Raw genomic sequence first — 15,644 nt, forward strand, 5'->3', positions numbered from 1 at the left:
GATTCCAGGTAATATGTTGGCTTCTCAGTGATTGCTTTCAATGTTTTGTTATGTTTAAGAAATGCTGCAAGATGATATTAATACTTCAGCTGGGTTGCATTTCATGGCCTCTGTAAGAAAGAAGGCTATAGAATGTCAGGATGCAAGTACAAATACAGACCCAGGTAAAATACTATTTTACTTTAATTTTTAAAATTCATATATATTTATTTTTTTAAAGATTTTATTTATTTATGAGAGACACAGAGAGAGGCAGAGACATAGACAGAAGGAGAAGCAGGCCCCTCTCGGGGAGCCTGATACGGGACTCCATCCCAAGACCCCAGGATCACGCCCTGAGCCGAAAGCAGATGCTCAACCACTGAGCCACCCAGGCATCCCTAAAATTCATTTATTTTTGGCAACATTTAATGTATCTAAATTTTTTCTTCAAAACAATGACTTAAAGTGAATTTTAAGGGATAGTAGGTGTTCATTCCAGGTTCTTGTTCTCAACCCTGGCATATATTTTACAAATTTTAAACTTAAGATTAAATGTTGAATTTACAACTTAAGCCATAATAGAAAATTTTGTTCAAAATACCATGGACTACATCCTAAATCAGTAGAAATAATGTTTTGAATTTCGGTTCTCTATGCCATTAATTGCCATCACTGGGATTTCATGCCTAAAACCAAGAAGCCTGGAGCTTTGGCTGGTGAAGTTGAGTGAGGAAGAGGACTAGATTGGGTTTGGTGTGGGAAGGGCATGTGTAACTGTGTCCAAGAATAGAGTAAATAAAAGTTGAAGGAACTATTATTTGGAATTTTGCCTGACAAACTTCCTCATTCATGTAAGTGATCTGACCTTGTGTTATAGAAGTTCTTTTCTATATTTAGGAAACAGTTGCTCTTAACTGTGTTCAGAACCTTGCAAGTGCTTTTTTAAACCTCTAGTTTTATATTATTTTAAAATGATATTTATAGATGTGGTTTCAAAATAATATATAATCATAGGGATCCCTGGGTGGTGCAGCGGTTTGGCGCCTGCCTTTGGCCCAGGGTGCGATCCTGGAGACCCGGGATCAAATCCCACATCGGGCTCTCGGTGCATGGAGCCTGCTTCTCCCTCTGCCTGTGTGTCTGCCTCTCTCTCTCTCTGTGACTATCATAAATAAATAAAAATTAAAAAAAAATTAAAATATAATCATAGTAGAATATTTGGATAATGTAGCAAAGTTATGAAGAAGATGAAATTAACTATAATTATACTACTTAGAAGTAACATTTTTTTAAAGGTTTGTTTATTTTAGTGGGGGAGGGGGCAGAGGGAGAGGGAGAGAAACTCAAGCTGACTCAGACTCTGCGTGGAGTACACAGCCCCATGTAGGGCTGATTCCATGACCCAAAATCACAACCTGAGCCAAAACCAGTAGTTGGATGCTTAACCAACTGTGCCACCCAGGCGCCTTAGAAGTAGTATTTTGATGATATTTCTTTCAATCTTCTTTTGCACATTTTACATAGTTTGATACAGTAGATAGTACAGGTGTCCTCCCTCACTATCTGAACTTTCATCTTCCAAATATTATTGCTGTCTTCTCTAGAATTTAACCCTTCATGGGTTCCAGTGTTTGTTTTTTACCCAGCTTTCTTTGGACACACCAGTTAGACTGTCTCTTTAATTGTTTCATTATTATAGTATAGTTTATACATATAGTATTTACATATATACAAGGTATAGAATTTACTTATGTATTTGCTTACAGTATATGTCTGCAGTACAGTATCAGTATTCTATCTGAAATGGTCAGTACTACTGCATGTGCACACAAACTAATGGATTAAATGAATGTTAATTTAGAAGTGATGTTTAAAATGCTTTATATTTAATACTCCATGATGGGTAGTTAGTTAGATGTTTAAGAATTGTTTAATGTTTGGGAATATGGGATGGCCTAGGACATCTTTTTTCCCTCATTTAAAAACTCTCTTGGTATCTGTGCAGCACATTTGTAAGAATGGATTGGATTTGGATAACAAAAGTTACCTGTATTTTGTATCCCTTGCTTTTCACTTTGATTTCTGTTTATGCCATACATTTCCCCATATCATTAAAAAGTACTTTATAAGCATATTCCTTCTTCCAGCTGTGCCATAAAATATTTAACAAATTCTTTATTTTTGAATGCATTGGTTGGTTTCCAGTATTTTTATCTTACAAATAATGCTTCTGTATCTTCTCACTTATGAGCCTTTTTTTTGGGTCATCACTGTGATTTAAGCTAACTCCTTTATCTTTACCCATGTGATAGGTCATAAAAAGGCACCCGACTGTTTAGTTTTCATTTCTGTCTGAAGTTGAGCATGTAGAAAATGTTTTTTGATGCAAATGGTGTATATGCATTTCAGAAACATTCTTAAAAGAGAAAGCCTATGAGAGGGATCCCTGGGTGGCGCAGCGGTTTGGCGCCTGCCTTTGGCCCAGGGCGCGATCCTGGAGACCCGGGATCAAATCCCACGTCGGGCTCCCGGTGCATGGAGCCTGCTTCTCCCTCTGCCTGTGTCTCTGCCTCATTCTCTCTCTCTCTCTCTGTGACTATCACAAATAAATAAAAATTAAAAAAAAAAAAAAAGAGAAAGCCTATGAGAAAGCCTTTGGAGGTATTTTACTGCTAGATAGTCTTCTAGAATTGGCTGCCTGTTAGCTAGAAGTCTGTTACCCAGGGTGAATAATAATAAAATCTGAAAGTATCATTAATTTTTAAAAATTAAATTCTTAGCTGTCAATCTACTACCTTTAATATACAATATCTAAAAATCTGCGTTCATATATTTATTTTTTTGTTTGTGAAATTTTGTTTTCTTTTTTTGCCTCAAATCTCCAAACTGACTACAAGATAAAAAAGCTGCTTCTCAAGAAGTTGTTACTGAATGTTGTAAAGATCAACAAATCATTTCTCCCATATCAGGTGTGATTTTTTTTCTTTTTTTCTGAGAATAGCATTATAATTAAAGATTATGTTTCTGTGATGCTAAAACAAGAGTTACTGTCATCTATAAAAAAAGCAATAAAACCAATCAATTGATTCAATAGAGATAGAATGATAATTTAAGTATTTTCACTTTCCTTTTTTCTAGTTTTTGAGTTATCATATAGTTTAAATTCAAAACTTGGTACCAAGTTTCCAGTATTCAATATAACAAGAAGTTATATTTTGCATATTAAATTTGAAAGTAATGTTCTATTAAAAATAAGATGCTAGGAAATAAAATGAGAGTCCTAGGACAAAAGGAACAGAGTTAGACCATTTGCTGACCTATTGTGACAGGCTTCTTCATTGTTCTTTTGAATAAGAAGCTGATGACTTTTGTAGAACTTAAGTGTTAAACATTTCAAGTGGTAAAATTTAGCTATGGACTCTATGAATATTCTAGAAACTACTGAATACTGAGTTGTGCTCTTTTATTTTATTATTATTTTTTTAAGAAGATATAGAGAGAGTGGGGGGCTGGCAAAGGGAGAGGGAGAATTCTAAGCAGGCTTCATGCTCAGCTCAGAGCCTGACGCAAAGATCGATCTCGTGACTCTGAGATTGTAACCTTTGGCAAAATTAAAAGTTGGATGCTTAACCAACTGAAGCACCCAGGGACTCCTGAATTGTGCCCTTTTAAAGAATTTGAATTATATCTCAATAAACCTTTACAAGCAAACAAATAATTTTTTAAAAAGTGTTGAAAGTAAAAAGACATAATTATGGGTTAATTTCCTAATCTGGTTTTCTTGAACTCTCCTAAACAAACATGATTTAACATATCTGAAATGGAAATAGGAAATTACAGCATTTTCTTTCTTTACTTCTTTCTTCTCCGTGCCCAGCATGGAACCTAGCACAGGGCTTGAGAGATCAAGACCTGAGCTGAAATCAAGAGTCAGATGCTTAACTGAGTGAGCCACCCAGGTGCCCCAGGAAATTATAGCATTTTCTTGATATGACTTAGACACTTTGTTATCCTTGTGAATCATTTATATGAAAAAAAGCAATAGTCAATCTCCCATCAATTATGAATTACTCTAGAGTAAATTGCCTTTAGAATTTATTTATGTTATGAAACTTCTACTTGATTTTTTTTAATTTTTATTTATTTATGATAGTCACACAGAGAGAGAGAGAGAGAGAGGCAGAAACACAGGCAGAGGGAGAAGCAGACTCCATGCACCAGGAGCCCGACGTGGGATTTGATCCCGGGTCTCCAGGATCGCGCCCTGGGCCAAAGGCAGGCGCCAGACCGCTGCGCCACCCAGGGATCCCTCTACTTGATTTTTAAAAGATTTTATTTTTAAGTAATCTTTTCCCCAACATGTGGCTCAAACTCCGAATCCTGAGATCAAGAGCCACCCACTCCACTGACTGAGCCAGCTAGGCACCCCCTACTTAGATTTTTAACAAAATATTATGTTGTTTGTTGCTAACTTGTTATAATGCTAATGACTTGGAGCTATTTACAGGTTTTTGTTTTCTAATTCTTGATTTTTCTTTTCTTAATCTTCAGAACATGAACCTTTGACTGTTCCTCAAGTGTTGGCTCCAGATGTATATCTAAATCTCAAACTTCCCAGTGAAATATCAGAGAAACCTATGTCACCTTCACCATCGGATCTGGTACTAAATTTAGTATTGTGTTTTATTCAGAGATTTAATAATATCTTGCTAAAATTTATTATGGTCATCTGGATTATTCAAGTGTATAGAATGAAGTGAGACTAAAAATGTCATCTATGTACCTTTGTTCGAAAGATTTAAAAATTAAGATTTAAATATTGTGCCCCAAAGTGTTTAAACTAAGACCATAACACATACTTCCTACAATTTTCCCTAAGTTAGATCCATATAAGCTCTTCTTGCCTTTAGAATTAAATCTTTTTTTTTTAAATCTTTACAGAGGAGGAGGGTGCAGATTGGCTCCATAGATTAAAAAGAATATATCCTTCTTTGATTTTGTGTTTTGGTTCAGGTTGGACACACTTACATAAATGTGATTGACATTAAAGCTGATGATCTACAGGAATTGCCTATCAGAGAAGAGCCTACAAGTGATACTATTATCAAACAGCCAAGTGATCATCTGGAGGCCCCAACTTCTGCAGAATTACATTATATGGCAGCTTCAGTTACAAATGCTGTTCCCCTGCACAGTTTTAAGGGTGAAGGTAATATTTTTTTCCTACTTTTTAAGTAGATTAAAAACATTTTAAGCATTCTTGAATATAGCATGGTTATCCCTTCTCAAGTTTCTTAGCTCTTCTCCAAACCCACTATACTTTTGGATGTTTATATTCACATTTAAAAATGTTCTTTTTGTGGGAGGGGCGGAGGGGCAGAGGGTGAAGGGGAGAGAATCTCAAGCAGACTTCCACACCCAGTGCAGAGCCCGACGCGGAGGTTGATCTCACAATCCTGAGATCATGACCTGAGCCTAAATCAAGAGTTGCTTAGTCAAGTGAGCCACACAGGTGCCCCTAGAAATGTTCTATTAATCTTCTAAATACCTTATTTAGAAGGTTAGACTCAATCTTTGTTATGTTTTTCGTATTCTTGATAGAGTCTGCTAATTCCACTGTGGATGTATTATTTAAACCTGCAAAAGTGTCTCCATCCTGTGTGGATGAAAGAAGCTGGAGACCTGGTGTCACAGAAGTGAAGGAACCTGGTGTCACCTCACCTATATCATCAGATATACAGCAGGACAAAGGTGAATGCCCTAAATATATAACATTACTCTCTCCCTTCCCTAAATTACTGATATATAGAAACAGGCTCTAAAACTTGGTAATTGTAGGGCAGTTCCAGCGACTTAGCAGTTTAGCGCCACCTTCAGCCCAGGGCGTGATCCTGGAGACCCAGGATCGAGTCCCATGTTGGGCTCCCTTCATGGAGCCTGCTTCTCCCTCTGCCTGTGTCTGTGCCTGCCTCTCTCTCTCTGTCTCTCTGTCTCTGTCTCTCTCTCGCTCTCTGTGTCTCTCATGAATAAATAAGTAAAAAACAACAACAACAAAAAAAACTTGGTAATTGCAAAAGAAATCAGGAAAAGGCTTTTCCCTTGCTAGGGAGAGTGGGGTCAGATAGGTAAATGAGGTAGGGGCATGGTTCCAAAGCTGGGGCCCATGGGTATTTTACAAGGAGACTACAGGTCTTTTTGTGCATATGTCTTTTCTTAAGTAAGGAGGCTAAAAGTAAATATCCTATGGGATGTCATGAGTGCTTTGGTTTGAAAAAGGAATTCTCATCTTTCAAAAGGTGGGGGATTCTAGAATAGCACATAGAAAATGCACAGGTATGTAGCCAACAGTACAGTATTATTAGTAAAATACTCAGTTTTATGGTTATAAATCAGGTTGTATCATCACAAAATATTTGCAAGATTTAGAAGAATATTTCTCCAATACCTAAAGTTATTACATCTTGGGAATGATTAGATTAATCTTAATCAGACTTCATGCAACAGAAAACCAATCTGCCTTCCCGTCCCACAGCTGTTGGGAGGAGTGCATCATCCAGCCTGTGGGTTGCCAGATGCCTGGGGGCAGAGTCCTGCCCTGGCTGCTCATTGTGTATCAGCAGTGGGAACTCAGGAGAGAAGAGGAGTGTGTGTGTGGTGCAGGGTGGCAGGGAAAGCTCACCGGCGCTGTGTTGGGCATGTCTGTCACAGCTGTGTATACAGATCTGTGTATACCAGATTTTGAAGGCATGGTCCTCTCTCTCTCCTGTCATGGGGCTGTTTGGTACAAGGGTACCTTTTGGATTCAAGTAGAACAGACCTGGTTTTTAGTCCCAGCTCTGTTACCTCCTGGTTTGGATACGTTTTACAAGTAAATTAACTTTCTCTGATCCTTACTCTGTCTGTCTCTGTGGGACACAACTTCATGTGGGTTGCATCTAGCCAAATGCCTGGGGCTACCTGGGGCATCTCAGTGCTTGGTTTGGGCTCAGGTCGTGATGTCAGGGTCATGGGATCGAGCCCCCATGCACCAGAGTCAGCTTAAGACATTCTCTCTCTCTCCTTCTGCTCCCCGCCCTGTATTCTATTTCTCTCTGTCTCCCTCTCTAAAATAAATAAATAAATCTTTAGAAAATGCCTGTGGGCTATTTAATTGCCCTTCATTTTCACACCAGTCAACTTTTCAAATTATGACAAACTGGAACAACTGCTTACATTTGTTTAGTGATTCACATTTTTCAGAGTATTTTGTTGCATAATTCAATCCTCATGGACCTTTGTGAGTTAGGTAGGACAGGCATCATAATCTTCATGTGACTGACTATTCAATCAACACTAGGTCTGGGGCCAGATACTGGGGGTAAAGAAGAGCCTAGTACCAGGCTCACTGCCTGGGGGCTCTCGTAGAGGAGGAAGGGAAGGCAGAGAAGCACAGGATGATGATAAGGCATGGAAAGGTCTGGCAAGGTAGTGTGGATGAGATTTTTGGAAAGTACAGCATCTACTCCATCTCTAGGGAGGACGGGGACTTGAAGGTTTCAATGGAACCTTGAAGGCGAGTAGGACTTAGTGAGAGGAAGGGCGCACAGACAGAGGGGCTAGATTGTGCAATGTCTCGCAGGCTTGATGGGGAGCCTGCAGAGGTTGAGAGAACTGAAGTTTTCTTGGAGGCAGGGGAGTGGTTTTATTGGTTTAAGACATCCCCAGATGAGCTAGGGAGGGAGGCAGAGAGGCTGAATGGCATTGTCTATATACTGAAGTGTTTGGACTTTTAAGATGAAGGCATTAGAGAAACACTGAAGAATTTGAGGTGGGAAAGGAACAATTTCAGATTTGTGTTTTGAAAGATCTATGTGGGCGATGGACAAATACGGGTACGAGAAATTAGAGCTAGAGATACTATTCGGAGTCCATTTCTTATGAAAGCCTCGGCTAAGCAATGGTAGTGGCAATGGAGATTTTGGTGGGTAATCATCAATATTTGGTGTTACTTTGGATCTGAAGGAAAGAGAAGAACCTTGAATGACTCTCAGCCTCTGGCTTAGGAACCTGGGTGAATGACAGCGCTATTCACTGAACCAGGGAATCAGGAAGGGGGAGCAAGGTGGAGGGGCAGGGCAATGAGTTTCAGTTGATTCGCTTTTAGGGCAAACTAAATGAGCTATCCAGGACACCGGTGGATTTAAGGGCTGGAGCTCTCAAAGATGCCATGTGAATTTGAGAGTCACCTGTGCATCAGTGACATCACCCAGGGAGGGTGGGTAGAGTGAGAAGTGAACCGAGACTGGCACCCTGCAAGTACTGACAGGTCAGAGGGGTGGGTGGCACAGAAGAATGAGAAGACAACTAAGAAGGAAGAGCAATAGAGAGAGGAAGAGATCCAGAACCCAGAAAAGAATGCATTTAAAAAAGTGTTTCAAATTTGGCACAAGAATCAAGAGTAGAGAGAGTCATTGGCTTTAATATTGGTCTTGGGAAATTTAATGTTAGCCTGAGATTCCATGTGGAGTTGGTAATGGCCTGCAGTGGGCCTAGCTTTTACTGTGTTTCACTGTTGGTTTTCTTTTTTCGTTTTAAGATTTTATTTATTTGTTCATGAGAGACACAGAGAAAGAGAGAGACAGAGACACAGGCAGAGGGAGAAGCAGGCTCTAGGCAGGAGCTTGATGTGGGACTCGATCCCGGGACTCCAGGATTACACCCTGGGCCAATGGTGGCTCTAAACTGCTGAGCCATCCAGGCGTCCCTCACTATTGGTTTTCAAGTAGAGTTTTAAAAAGTCAAAAATAGGGGTGCCCGGGTTTCTTATTCAGTTAAGTGACTGACTCTTGATTTTGGCTCAAGTCATTATCTCAGGGTCATGATCTGAGGGTCCTGAGATCAAGCTCTGTGCCATGTTCTGCTCTCAGCAGGGAGTCTGTTCAAGATTGTCTCTCTCTGCCCCTCTCTCCACGTGCTCTTTCTCAAAATAAATGAATCTTTAAAATAAATAAAAAATATTAAATAAAGTTGCTTTTTGATGAACTGTGTTTTTGTAGCAGAGGGTAAAAGTAACAAACTGCCTTGTATATGGAGTTTTGTGGTAATAGTGATACTGTTATGTATTCTTTGTTTTAAATTTTATTTAAATTCAGTAATTAACATATAGTATATTGGTACTATAATAGGTAGAGGTCAGTGATTCATCCGTCTTATGTAACACCCAGTGCTCATTACATCACGTGCCCTCCTTTTTTTTTTTACGTGCCCTCCTTAATGCCCATCACCCAGTTACCCCATCCTCCTACTAGCGACCCTTAGTTTGTTTCCTATGATTAAGAGTCTCTTATGGTTTATCTCCCTCTCTGATTTCATCTTGTTTTATTTTTTCCTCTCTTCTCCTATGATCTTGTTTTGTTTCTTCAATTCCACATGTGAGTGAGATCATATGATAATTGTCTGTTATAAATTCTTATCTCACAATAGACAGCTCTCAGAAGTCAGGAAGCTGGTGTTTTTTCTGAGTGTATTAAAACAGATTTGGAAGGGAATGTTATGTTGACTTAAAATGAGGTCTTCAAAAAAATTAATTCATGAGCATCTACTTCTCCCTTAGCTGTAATCAATTCTGATAGATTACCTTTATTAATATTTAGATATGGTGAAGCCAGATTTTCGATTCAAAGAACAGAGCTCAAAATCAGCTGCTGCAGAAGATGATCTGCTGTGGGAGCTACTGCAGGATGTCTCTCCAGCTCGCCCTGTGCGGAGCTCTGCAGCTCGCCGGCTAGAGCATCTCACCTCTAAGCTTCAGGAAATTGATGAACAGCTGTTGGCAATACAGACCATTGCTGAAAACATAGAACAGGATTGCCCCAGATACAGAATGCTAGATCGACATTATGATAAGGTAGCCTGTCTTTATTTTAGATGTTTGTTTGTTACTGAGTTATTAGACTGGTAATATGATGTAATTTTAGACACTTGATTTTTCAAAATAATAGGAAATTTGTTTCTTTTAAAGCTAGGATTTGTCAACCTCAGCATTATTGACATTGGGGCCAGATAATTCTTTGCTATGGAAGACTGTCCTGTGCACTGTAGGCTGTTTGGTAGCATCCGTGATCTCTACCCACTAGCTTTGCTGCAATAATAAAAAAATGACTTCACACATTGCCAGATGTTCTCTGGGGGGCAAAATTGCCCCCAGATGAGAACTACTACCTTAAACTTTTAAGAAGTGGACTGATATTTCCTACCAGGAGAAGATATGTATGAATTACAAAAGAATATGGTTTTAAATGAACCCCGCTCAAATTACATTTTTTTCAGCAAAATTTTTTTGACTTTATAAATACCATTGTCTTTATATTTGGAATTCTCAGTTTCTTTTAAGTATTTTATATAATGGGAATAATAGTCCTTAGATGTTTTCTGTATCCTTAAAAAAGACTCATAAGAAAGAGATTATTTATATGTATTGGTATATCATGGTAGTTACACAAATAGAAAGGAAGTCTCAAATATGAATTAATTATTTTACACAAATTTGGGTTTTTTTAAAGAAAAATTTATATAAAATAAAGATTAAGGAACAAATAAAAATATTTTGAATATGTTAAAGCCTTGTATTATTAGAAAATGCAAATTGGTCTGCAGAATTCCATTGTTGACTTACCTATCAAGTATTCCAGGTTTCTAGCAGGTTGACATTTTAAAAGATGTATTTATTAAGTTTATAATATTTCTTTAATCAACATTTAACACATATAAAAAGTTAAGATTAAACATATATGAAATTACAAGGAAAAATAAGAGGTAGGGCTACTACTAAGTAATGATATTATGATGTTTATTTGTTTTCCTTTTTGTTTTTTTAACCCAAACTTAGATCTATCACTTCAGAATGAGTGTTAAGTATTAAAATGATCCTTGGAATTCCTTATTCCAGGGAATCACCTTATGTTCTAGTATATTGAGCATATCTAGAGCCAAATATGTTAACAAATATATCTTATATTTGTAACATTTGTTACAAATATGTAACAAATAGATACTCTAGTAACAAATATGTTACTTACACTTGAATTTGATCTTGATCCTGGCTTGCTCCAGAATCCAAGTCTTTGTCCTTCAGTCAACATTCATTGAGCTTCTGTTACGTGCTGGGCCCTGTGCTAAGTTCGGTCAGGAAAGTCTTAAATATGAGGTGTTGTGAGATTAGTGGGAAATTTGATATATGCTCCTGGAGCTTAGGAGCTAGATTTGGGTTGATGTACAGATTTGAGAGTCTTTAGGAGGAAGTTCAACTCATAATAGGGCCTCACCCAGAAAGAGTACCCTGAATAAGGAGAAAAAGAGGGTAAAGGACAGAATTCTGGGGTGCATGGACTTTTAAAGATGATTCAACAAAGCTTGAGAGGGATCCCTGGGTGGCTCTGCAGTTTAGTGCCTGCCTTCGACCCAGGTTGTGATCCTGAAGACCCAGGATCGAGTCCCATGTCAGGCTCCCTGCATGAAGCCTGCTTCTCCTTCTGCCTGTGTCTCTGCCTCTCTCTCTCTCTCTCTCTCTCTCTCTGTCTCTCATGAATAAATAAAATAAAATCTTAAAAAAAAAAAAAAAAAGCTTGAGAAGGAGCATTCTGAGGTAAAGAGACTCAGGAGAAAGCAAACCAAAGGAAGTTTCAAGAAGGAATTTACACAAATCTGGATCCATCAGATAAGAGGACAGCTGTGCATGTCATGATCTTTTTCAAAATATACATGCCAGCCCAGCGGAATCTGGGGTGGTAGGGTGGGGATGGAGGAAGGGGCAGTCCCTTGGCAAGGGGAAGTGTGTAGATCACATACATGTATTTTGAAAAATTTCCTTAAAATTCTGTTACTGCCCCCCTCTCACCCCAAGCCTTTTAATACTGGAGGATAGGGACTGTGTCTTTTGCTTGGCACATGCCAGGCATTTGATACACGTTTATTTAATGACCATCTTTGCTCTCTCAGTTTTAGATGCTGACAATGATAAAATTACATTTATATAGTAAAGACTTATGCCCAGAACAGTTATTAATAATTGTAGCACAAGTGTGAGAGCTAATTTCAAAGGAAGAGTTCTCATAGGAAGGTTGATCAAACTCCCCAGGTACTTAGTTTGCTAAGGTGACTACTTTGAAGGAAGTAGCACTAATTTAAATGAAAGATTTTGGGATATTGTTTTAAAATGTTCTTATCCTATTATAATGCATACATAAATACAAAGCTTTTGACTTGTTTATTTTAATTAAGAAAACAGACTGTAAGCCTGGAAGAGACAGAGGGGTACTTGTAGACAAGCAATGACTGGAATCTTTGCAGGCCTGTGTTCAAATCCGCATCCTGCCACTACGAAAGTCACTGAGTTTCTCTGGGCCCTGTTTTATCATTTTTAAAATGAAAGTTTTTGTCTGAATGGTAGCTGATGTTTCTCCCCAATCTAAAATTATATGATTCTGTTTTCTTTATGATGCTTCTTAAAAGGTTAAATCTGGGACGCCTGGGTGGCTTAGTGGTTGAGTGTCTGTCTTTGGCTCAGGGAGTGATCCTGGGGTCCTGGGATCAAGTCCCACATCGGGCTCCCTGCATGGAGCCTGCTTCTCCTCTGTCTGTATCTCTGCCTCTTTCTCTCTGTCTCTCATGAATAAATAAATATAATCTTAAAAAAAAAAAAGGTTAAATCATCTAGACTACAAATAAGTAAAAATTTCCTTCTCTTCCTCCATCCCCACATTCAGCCCTTTTGCACTTAATCCTATTTCTTTCACTTGTTACCTTAATATTTAAAATGTACATATTGTGAAATTATTTAACAATATTGGGAAATTATCAAATTATAAAATCTTTTTAGTTATTTTGTTGTGTGTGTTTTTCTACAGGTTGAACCTGTAGATCACGTTGAATTGTCTTCTGGTCCTGAATCTGAAAACACATTGGCTCCAAAAGCCATTGGCATTTCGGAAGGTGTGTTTCTGTGTGTTTGGGGGGAGGGGGTTGGTGCTGGGGACCAAAGCCTTGCTTTGAAAGAATAAGCATCACCCTTTGGGAGCTGTAGAACTAGGAATAGTTTTCTTTTTCTTTTTTTCTTTTTTTTTTTATTGGAGTTCAATTTGCCAACATATAGCAAAACACCCAGTGCTCATCCTGCCAAGTGCCTCAGTGCCTATCACCCAGTCACCCCCACCCCCACGCCCACCTCCCCTTCCACTGCTCCTTGTTCATTTCCCGAGTTAGGTGTCTCTCATGTTTTGTCACCCTCACTGATATTTTCACTCATTTTCTCTCCTTTCTCTTTATTCCCTTTCACTAATTTTTATATTCCCCAAATGAATGAGACCATATAGTGTTCTATTCGATTGACTTCTCCGATTGACTTATTTCACTCAGCATAATACCCTCCAGGTCCCTCCACTTCGAAGCAAATGATGGGTATTTGTCGTTTCTAATGGCTGAGTAATATTCCATTGTATACATAGACCACATCTCCTTTATCCATTCATCTTTCGATGGACACCGAGGCTCCTTCCACAGTTTGGCTGTTGTGGACATTGCTGCTAGAAACATCGGGGTGCAGGTGTCCCGGCGTTTCACTGCATCTGTATCTTTGGGGTAGGAATAGTTTTCATTTGTGAGCTGAAGCCTTCAATCCCCTCATTGTTAGATTAGGATTATTTTTGTGAGCATGTGATTGGCTTCCATGCAGGCCACTCCCCCTCCTCCCTGTAGAAGCCAACCTACGGCTCCTGGCGTGGAGTGCACCAGCCGTACACTTGCTGAGGGGTGTGCAGAGCTTGGGGCCCAAGGTTTGCTGTTTGTCCCTGGTCAGCTGTAGAACTGGAATTTTGAGGTTCTGCTTAAATGGCCAAACAGTGGTGAAATAGTTATGGGTTTGCATTTTTTAAAAAGATTTTATTTATTCATGAGAGTCACAGAGAGAGAGAGAGGCAGAGACACAGGCAGAGGGAGAAGCAGGCTCCATCATGCGGGGAGCCAGGATCACACCCTGGGCTGAAGGCTGTGCTCAACCGCCGAGCCGCCCCGCCCGCCGCCCCCCCCCCCCCCCCCCCCCCCCGCATCCTGATGTGTTTGCATTTCTTACTGAAAGAATGAAGTGAGGGTAGTTACTTAAAAAAAAAATCTGCTGTATCTATAGTTGTTTTTTCCCACATTGTCTTTCATTCAGTCTTGTTAGCAATTTAACTCGGGTTTTCTTTTAAAAACAGGCTTTAGTTTGGTTTTGTTTGATTTTCGTTCTCAGAAATTTCTACTCTTAGCTTTACCATTTCTTCTGTGTTTGAGGGCTTAACTGGTTGGCCTTTTCCTTGAAATTCTTCCTTTTTTCCAATACATGTGTTGGAAGCTGAGCGTGTTCCTGCGAGGGCCCAGACGAGCGCTGACGTGCACCATGTTTGGTTTGGTTTTGATCTAAATAGGTTGTGATTTGTATTACGATGTCATCTTTAGCTCATAAAAGGGATTTTTAGCTTCCCAGTATTATGGGGCTTTGGCTATGTTTTTAATTTATTTCCATTTCCATCGCATTAAATCATAATCATCTAATATAATTAATAATGATTATATATATAATATAATCATAATTCATCTAATCAGATGATTGTACAATAATAGCAATTCTTAGATATTTGTTAAATTTTCTTTTGTGGTGTGGTATGTATAATCAGTTTTTGTAAGTGTTTAATTGAAAAGAATATGCATTTTCTATTGGCTTATGGAGGATGTGTGTGTATATGTTATGTATATATATGTGGTATATATGTGTGTATATATGTAGTCAAGCTTTTAAATTGTTCAGATTTTCTATATTCTTTCTGATTTTTTTAGTCTGCTTGATCTATTCATTGCTCAGAAGGGTGCATTAAAAGTTCCCTACAGTGGTTGTGGAATTTTTCCTTGTGATTCTCTTAAATGTTGCATTATATAGTTGAAGCTATGTTATAAAATGATTATGTTCATTATTCTTACTTTTTTTTGTTGAATATTGCCCCTTTTCTCATTAAGTAATGACCCTCATTATCCCCAATGTTTTTAGAACCAGTCAATTTTGTCTAATACTAATTTTTCCCTTAACTGTTTTCTTTTCCGTGGCATATCTTTTTTGATATATTTAATTTTTAAAAAAATTATGATGGAAAATTTCAATAGAAGACAGTATAGTATAATTAACCTTCATGTACCCATTAACCAACTTTAACAATTATCAGTTCATGGTCAATCTTCTTTTATATTTAAATCCACTTACTCCTGTCACCTTTTCCTGGATGATTTTTTTTTTTTTTTTTTTTTTTGTTTTTTTTTTCCTGGATGATTTTGAAGCAAATCCCAGATAGCATACTATCTACCTATAAATATGTCTAAAAGATAAGGTTTCTTTTTTAAAAACATAGGCAAAATAGTATTATTGCTCCTTTTAAAAAAAAACTTAATAGTATCTGATCAGTGTTTCAGTGTCGCCAGCTATCTCATTTTCAAAAATAGCTTATTTTTCTATTCTAGTTGGGAATCTGAGCACCTGGCAATCATTTGATGGCTTATAAGTCTCTTTTAGGATTGCCTGGGTGGCTTAGTGGTTGAGCATCTGCCTTTGGCTCGGGTTGTGATTCCAGAGTCCTGGGATAGAGTCCCACCCTCTGCCTGTG

At 38.3% G+C, this 15,644-nt stretch overlaps 1 protein-coding gene and 1 long non-coding RNA gene across 30 annotated transcripts in view; one reads left to right on the forward strand and one right to left on the reverse strand.

Moving 5' to 3' along the window:
- Nucleotides 1-15,644, forward strand: part of CPLANE1 (ciliogenesis and planar polarity effector complex subunit 1) — a 138,045-nt gene that overhangs the window by 92,359 nt on the left and 30,042 nt on the right. For 21 of the 29 annotated variants that reach the window (XR_007410379.1, XR_007410378.1, XM_049109321.1 and 18 more), the window contains 7 exons: nucleotides 60-164; nucleotides 2,880-2,951; nucleotides 4,534-4,643; nucleotides 4,996-5,191; nucleotides 5,584-5,733; nucleotides 9,615-9,868; nucleotides 12,867-12,951. Coding sequence is in view for 27 of the 29 variants with exons in the window: in XM_049109321.1 (XP_048965278.1) it covers nucleotides 60-164; nucleotides 2,880-2,951; nucleotides 4,534-4,643; nucleotides 4,996-5,191; nucleotides 5,584-5,733; nucleotides 9,615-9,868; nucleotides 12,867-12,951 (972 nt within the window). In the remaining 2 variants the exon portion in view is untranslated. The remainder of the gene's footprint in view (nucleotides 1-59; nucleotides 165-2,879; nucleotides 2,952-4,533; nucleotides 4,644-4,995; nucleotides 5,192-5,583; nucleotides 5,734-9,614; nucleotides 9,869-12,866; nucleotides 12,952-15,644) is intronic. The other 8 variants (XM_049109325.1, XM_049109334.1, XM_025436419.3 and 5 more) reach the window with 4 other exon arrangements.
- The window catches only part of LOC112652809 (uncharacterized), a 61,012-nt gene that overhangs the window by 5,372 nt on the left and 39,996 nt on the right, over nucleotides 1-15,644 (reverse strand). The gene's annotated exons all lie outside the window — the stretch shown is intronic.

This window comes from Canis lupus, chromosome 4 (genome assembly GCF_003254725.2).
Source record: "Canis lupus dingo isolate Sandy chromosome 4, ASM325472v2, whole genome shotgun sequence".
Lineage (NCBI taxonomy): Eukaryota > Metazoa > Chordata > Mammalia > Carnivora > Canidae > Canis > Canis lupus.